At 38.9% G+C, this 7,539-nt stretch overlaps 1 protein-coding gene across 1 annotated transcript in view; it reads left to right on the forward strand.

Moving 5' to 3' along the window:
* LOC107097014 (protein-cysteine N-palmitoyltransferase HHAT-like protein) overlaps positions 1-7,539 on the forward strand; it is a 13,388-nt gene that overhangs the window by 832 nt on the left and 5,017 nt on the right. Inside the window, exons 2-7 of the mRNA XM_015393973.1 lie at positions 137-256; positions 3,523-3,590; positions 3,683-3,796; positions 5,790-5,984; positions 6,437-6,646; positions 6,781-6,952. Coding sequence (XP_015249459.1) covers positions 151-256; positions 3,523-3,590; positions 3,683-3,796; positions 5,790-5,984; positions 6,437-6,646; positions 6,781-6,952 — 865 coding nt within the window. The 5' untranslated portion in view covers positions 137-150. The remainder of the gene's footprint in view (positions 1-136; positions 257-3,522; positions 3,591-3,682; positions 3,797-5,789; positions 5,985-6,436; positions 6,647-6,780; positions 6,953-7,539) is intronic.

Here is a 7,539-nt window from a genome sequence, read left to right on the forward strand (position 1 = left end):
TATATATATATATATATATATATATATATATATATATTTAGGTTCCTACATGTCTGAAGCTGTTTGTTGAACAAAGCTTACCATCTTTCAGATATATCCTACCATTGTTAGTTGTGACTGATTCTCCCCCTTCCAGTGCACAGATTCACCATGGGGATCAAGGCTGCTCTCCCCAGATATGAGCTGTATCTCTACTCTGCTGTACTCGCAGGCGCACTGATATGGGCTGGCAGTTGGATATTTGAAGCCTCAAGTGGTGAGTGCATAACCCCTCAGGAGGAATTGAAAACGCTGGCTCCATTGGCTTTATGACAAAAAATAGTATTTCTTAGTTGTTGTCAAAAAGAGCTCTCAAAGTACTCACACTATTGAACTGTTGAGTGTTTTGTAACTTTACAGCACCCATCCATTCATGTTCTCCCGCCTATTCCGTCAGGGTTTCTATGAGGCCAGTGATTATCTCTGGCATTCTCTGGGCAAAAGGCGGGGTACATCCCGGACAGGCTGCCAGTGTGTCGCAGGGCAACACAGAGACACAGAGTGATATACAACCATGCACATACACGTACACCTAAGGACAAGTTAGAGACACCAATTAACCAAACAGTCATGTTTTTGGACTGTGGGAGGAAGCTTGAGTAACTAAAGAGAAACCAAGCATGGACAAGGAGAACCTGCATACTCCATGAAGAAAGAGCCCGGGCCAGGAATCGAACCCAGGAACTCCTGCTGCAAGGCTACAAACTGTGCCACGATGCAACCCAACATCATAACAACAAACTTCTATTAATTTTACTGGAATTCTTTGTGTGAAATATTGGTAAAAGATTCTAAACCTGATTTAGGTCTGTACTTTGACTAGGCCAGAGTTCACGGATTGGCGGACCTTGGTCTGGATCCGGCTTATCCGGATCCAACCTGATTTAAAACATTTATAAATTACTGCATGTTTTCCAACTACAGTGTCTAACTTCACTTGCGCCTCTTCTCCTGTTAGTATGGTAAAGCCCTTCGGAGAGTCTGCGACCAAGCTACATGTGATACAAATTAGCCAATGAGATATGTCAGTCTGGGTCACTGCTGCTAGTCACTTTTAGTCACAGCAGGCAAACCTGTGGCAAGCCAGGCGATGGGAAAGAAGTAGAAGAAGAGAAAAAGAGAGCAGAGAAAGTGTGGACTGCTGGAAGAAGCGCTGTGAACTGGTGACATAAAAGTGAAATGGCGTGCTCAAAGATGACCCTGCACAGTTTGAGTATGTTTGGCTCAACCTACTGCTGTGAAGCAGGATTCTACACCATGAACATAATCAAAAATAAATATTGATCCAGGCTCACGATATAGCAACTTGATATGTGCTTGAGAATGGCTTTGTTACCCATAAAACCCAGGTTTAAAAGCCTTGCAGGGCAGCGTAAAGCCCACTGCTCTAAATAAGCCATAAAAAAGAAAAGAAAAAACAATAAATAGTCAGTTCAGGTGTTTTATAAAATATGTGAATCAGGAAATTGTCTATTTACCAAACTGAATTATTGTTGTTCTCTACTTCAAAAAACACATTAGATTTTAAAATGGAAATATACTCTGTTTTTTTATATTATTTTTTTATTTAAAAATTCAATGTATAACATGGATGCATAAAAACCTAGTTTTAGTTCAGTGTTAAATTCTGTTTAAAGTAACAGATTATAATTTAAAATGTCTCAGTTCCTTTACTGGTTGATGATTTTCTTTATTCTGACCCCGCTGACTTTTAATTGGTTAACTCTGGACTAGGCCATTATATCACATAGTGCTGCATATTTAAGGAAAGTAACCTCACCCCAGTCTGAAGTCTTATGCAAACCTTGGGATTTCTATATTTGTATGCTCCAGATTTTCCCCATTGACTCTGAATATATTTTTGTCCATGTTGATTAAAAAAACATCCCCACGGCATGATACAGCCACCATCATGTATCAAACCAGAAGTTAAACTTCGCCTTCATCTAGCAAGAGAAACTTCATTCAAATGTTTGCAAACTGAAACAGAAAGAAGAAGAACAGCTTGTTATCTTCTTGCCACCTTTTGACAAAGGCCAGACTTTTTGAAAGCAGGATTGATAGCTGCCTTATCAATATGTTTTGCATCCGGAGCTGCAGATCTCTGCAGCTTGTCTCCCTAGGGCTAATTCTAGGCTACCTCTTTGAATATTGTCTCTTCTTCTGCTGACAGGTTTTTGTTTGTTTGCATTTGTGCCAATCTCTTCAGGGGGTTTAAGTAATGTCCAAAACCTGGGAAATTACGTTACACCCTTACTTTTTTATATCTTGGCAAACTGGTACTTCACAGCAGAGTGTGGCTGAATACCACACTCTGCTGTGAAGTACCACACTGGTAAAAAGTGGCAGATAATCACTTTCTATCCAAGTAATAGTTACTTACTCACTTGTATTCATTTATCTTTAAACATGAATTACCAGTCATTAAAGTTTGTTGTAGAAGTGTAAAAAAATATGGAACAATTTCATGGGTGTGAATTTGGTATGTCTATAGGCAATTTAGTAGGAGCTGTTTTAATAAGACAGCTTTTCTGTGAACACACATATTTACAGCTGATTATATAGAAAGATTTACACAAGTGAAAGAAAAACAAAATCTTCAAAAATTAGATCTTCACCTATTAGCTTTCCCATTTTAATTCAAAAGTAGATCGAGGTTCATGAAGCAGATTAAAAAGAGACAATTTTCCCCAAAGGAACTCCTGTGTTCCTAATTTGGTGACAATTTATGGAGAGTTGTGTTATTTTATACGTTTTATACGTTTTCCTTGCTGCCTTAATTTCACTTTTAGTGTATTCCTTACAGATTCTGTAAAATGTAAAAATATTCAGGCTCCTATATGTTGAAGAAATCCTTCTGCATATATGGGTCTGAATAGACAGGCTGTGATCTGGTGCCTGGTACTGATTGTCACAGTCTGTGCTGTCAAATGGGTCCAGGCTTCGTCCTGCTGTCAGTCATCTTCCCCTACTTTCTTCTTAATGTTTTGCCGGCAGTCTTATCTCTGCAGTCCATGTGTTGATGCTACAGCATCACTTCTAACTGGTAATAGAAGGCTGCTGCTCGCTATAAGAGGCTTTCCCTAACCTACCCCATCATTATCCTCTTTTTCACAGCCATTAGGGTAATCAGGAAAAGCAGTGGGAGCTCCTGCTCTACAGAGTCTCTACCATACTCTGCTTGATCTGCCAGTTTTAAACGTTATAGTGCTTTTTTCAATGCATGCACATTAATGTTGTGATTTATTATCAGGCTTCTCAGAAAATGAATCTCCTCCAACAAGATTATTGCATGATTAGAATTTTTCTGTCTCAAAAATAGAAAGCTCAGTACCAAGTGGGTTATGTAATGTTCATTATCATGTAAGGGACCAAGCAGGCTGTCAGATAGTACATTTACACTGCTGGTAATCCATGTTTTTTAGACTAAAGCTTTTCAAATATCCACCTTTAGGATACATTTGTTTTTTGTCTTTTATCCAGACAATGTGAACAGAAAGGCGTTTAAAGCAAGCGTGAAGCCAGGATGGCATTACTTTGGCAGGAAAATGGTGAGTATATCATACAAGATCCTAAGACAACAAACAGGCAGATGAGTAGGTATCATCAGCAGTTACTTTTGACGCCTTTGTTTTGGTTTCAGGATGTGGCGGACTTCGAGTGGGTGATGTGGTTCTCTACATTCCGCAATCATATCCTTTTTGCTCTCACCGGTCATGTGATCTTTGCAAAGATATTTACCCTGCTAGCTCCAAAGGTGTGTGGGTGTGTACTCTAGAGCAGAGGAAATGTTGTGAAAATCTTTGAGATGGCACATCAGTTTGTCTGTGTGTATTTTTTGTTTTGTATGTAGCCTGAAGAATGCATATGTCACATATGATCTGTATACACAGTATGTACTGCTCTTGTGAATGCACGCAATCAAGGCCATCCATCAGATTTGATTGGGTATGTAGTGTTACTGCGTATACAAAGCTGCATCGTAGTGATGTGATTAACAGACGTTGTGTTAAGTAATGCCTTAAATTCAGCGAGTTAAAATTGGATATTTCAATAGTTATCAAACATGTGTGTTGTTACTAATATGGTGCACTGCAAAAGCACATGCAGCGTAACTTTAATATTTATCACAACGCAATATTACATCTTTAAATTATCTTATTTGACAGAGCAAATTAAAGTAGTACATAATTCAGAAATGCAAAGAGTGTGGTTAGGATCTTTTTGTACTGAACCCCCTTTACCCAGATACCTCCAAATATTCTGTATTTATTTTTTTATAAATATTTATAACAATATTTATATATTAAACAAGCAGCATCATGAAGGCCAAGTATTACAGCAGGATCTGGAGAACGTCAGATGGTTGTTTTTTGAGGCATGAATCTGCAAAATAAACCCATATTTGCAAGATCATTATCAGAAGGGAACATAGAAAACATGGGTGAACTTTCTTGGATACTTGCATTACACCTTGTATACCAAGGAACAGATATTGCATGTCACACTGAGCTCAGTCTCAGTGAGGATTTTCTCCTGCAGGGATAGGGAAGCATAGCAGAGTAAGTTGGAAGAAGGATGGAGTTAAACATACAAGAAAACATGGAAGATGAAGTAAAAGATGGTGACTGGGCTTCACCTTCTAGAGGGACAGCAGCACTAAACATCCAGCCAGAGTTACAATGCAGTGGCACAGAGAGGAGGACATGTGTTAGAATGGCCTTATTTATGTCAAGAAAAATCTAAAGGGGCAGGTAGTAATTAGTTCTGCACCGATGCCTGGCTGTGCAGTATCGGCCGATACCGATGCCATATTGATACCATCTGTTTAAAATTAATGTGCGTGTGCATATATGAAGAACTGCATAGTACTTGGATGTAAAATAATGGCTTTTTCAAGCTGCTGCCTACCTTTGTTAAGCAGGAAAATTACTAATACAAAGCGAATCCAGTACCAATACCACCATTTTAGTGCTGGATCAGGGTCCTGCCCGATACTGGTATCGGTATCGGTGCAATACTAGTGATAATAAATTTTCCCTCCATCTAATCTGAACAAGCTATTTCACAATGAAGAATAAGTGGAATCCTAGTCTCCTGTTACTTGAAGCTAATAGAAACTGCCTGAAAAAAAACAAACTTAAGAAAAAAGGTTATTTTTCATTGTATTGTATTGAATCTAATACTCTTTTTAGATTATCATATACAGAAACCCCTGAAAAGTTTCTTCTACTTCCCAGTTATTCAGTGACTGTGTTAGTTTATCACATAGAATTTCCATACTTTGCATTAAACTTTGTGATTGTAATGTAAAAGATATGCAGACAGTTATCGGGGTAGATAGACTTTTGAAAGATTTTGACCTAAGCTCTGATATATGACTGCGGTGATGCATGAAATTGAACTACGCTTTGCGGTCAGGAGTTTATTTACCTGGTTTTAAACACTTTTGTTCTTTTTTATGTTTTAAAAAATGTTGTTTTTGAAATGTTTTGTGTCTTGTTACATGTTTACGTTAAGATTGGTACTGATGGATGTATGGTAACTTTAATAAAGTTGTGAATGTATTCACACTTGTCACGTCTTATTTGAATTGCCCATAGGAATGTAGATTTCCTAACCTATAATGAGGGAATAGTTCCATTAAACAGTGTTATTGAGCTAACATTGTTTGCATTGTGGCATTTAATTAGGCATGCGGTTTAGATGCATTAACACTGATATTGGCTTCTTTTGTTTTTTTCCTACAGCACAGATCCTTGACCTTTGCCGTGTACGGAGGTCTCGCCGTCCTGGTCACCATGGGCTGGACCTTCATGGCTCTGGTTGTGTCCCACTGCATCATACTCTACAGTGTCGCCCTTGTTAAGAAGAAATGGATGTGCTTTGCTGCAGGTCTGAGCACGCTGGCCTCCATCAAGCTGGAGCCGTATAACTCCTGGCAGGTGAATGGTTGGTTCCCTCCTTGGATTCACAAACACAGACAACTGGCTGTGTCAGTTTCATGGCAGAGAGTTTACATATTGTCAAACATAATATTTACTTTGCAGTACATCAAACGCTGTTGAAGACTTTACAACCCCACACATTGCTTCCAAGGAGCATAGCTTTCAGAAAAACCTTGAAATTGTCTTTAACAATAGTTAAGCAGTCATTGTCCAAAGAAGTATTAATCAAGATCATTAAAGAAATATGCAAGTAGGTCTGGAAACTTCTGTGCAGTGCATAAGAGAATTGATGATGGTTTTGTACTGAAATAAAACTGTCATATGAACATGTTCATCAAATATCAGAAAAATGGGAAACAATACTCTTAACATCTTTGCACTCAAACATATGTCTTGCACAAATACAGTTTTTGCAATTTGAGCTTACAAACCATTGTTTCCCCCTGTAGGAGGCTTTAGTGACTGGATCTTTTGACCTGCAAGATGTCCTGTTCTACGGAGGCTGTGGCTTCAGCATCATGCGCTGCATGAGCTTCGCTTTGGAGAACTGTGACAGGAAAGAGGGAAACTATTCCTTCTCTGACCTCCTGAAATACAACTTCTACCTCCCGTTCTTCTTTTTTGGACCTATTATGACTTTCGACCGTTTTCATGCCCAGGTGAGGCTGCAGATACACACACCAGATACGTATTTATGATGTGATTTATTTAGATCCTGGGATCTGTAAGAAATATAATTAAAATAGTATACTTTTAAACTCCAAGGAATTGCTGATGATTTTTTCCTCTGCAGGCTAATAACACTCAGCTTACCCGCAAGGAGAGGGAGATGTGGAATATCACCACCAAAGCCTTGGTACACCTGGGAATTATACTGGTGGTGGATGTCTTCTTCCATTACCTGTATATCTTGACAATACCCAGCGACATGAACTTGGTCAACAAGCTATCTGACTGGTGTCTTGGTGAGAATATTAAATATCACTGACATAGAAACCTTACTTTTTGAAATTAAAGCAAGTCACCACATTTCATTTGAAGGGTAGAAATTGGATTTTAGACAACTTTTATTGTCCTTTTGTATACACAGAGTGTATGAAATTTAATTTTGGACAGCTTTCAGAGAGTGAATGATCGGTAGCTTAGCACTGAAACGAACATTTCCATTTCATAAAGTGCAGCAGGGATCAAATGTAAACAATATGGGAGAAAAAACAATACGGCTGATAAAAGCACATTGGTATGGAAGTTCAGAGCATTAATATATATGGTGGAATTATGCAGTATTTTGGGTTTGGTGTTATCAGTGTGATGCAGAGTCTGTAACATGATTTTCAACAGTTCAGCAGTCTGATGGCAGTGGGGAAGAAAAGTCTGCAGAATCTGCTGGACCTACCTTGAATGCTGCAAAGCCTCTTCCCAGAGGGCAGCAGGGAGAACAGTCTATGGTGGGGGTGTGAGGGTCGGTAATAATGTTACGGTCTTGGGACACGCAGCGCTAGAAGGACATTTCTTTAATGGAGGGAAGAGGAGCCCCAATGATCTTCTCTGC

The sequence above is a fragment of the Cyprinodon variegatus genome, unplaced genomic scaffold (genome assembly GCF_000732505.1).
Source record: "Cyprinodon variegatus isolate N-32 unplaced genomic scaffold, C_variegatus-1.0 Scaffold666, whole genome shotgun sequence".
Lineage (NCBI taxonomy): Eukaryota > Metazoa > Chordata > Actinopteri > Cyprinodontiformes > Cyprinodontidae > Cyprinodon > Cyprinodon variegatus.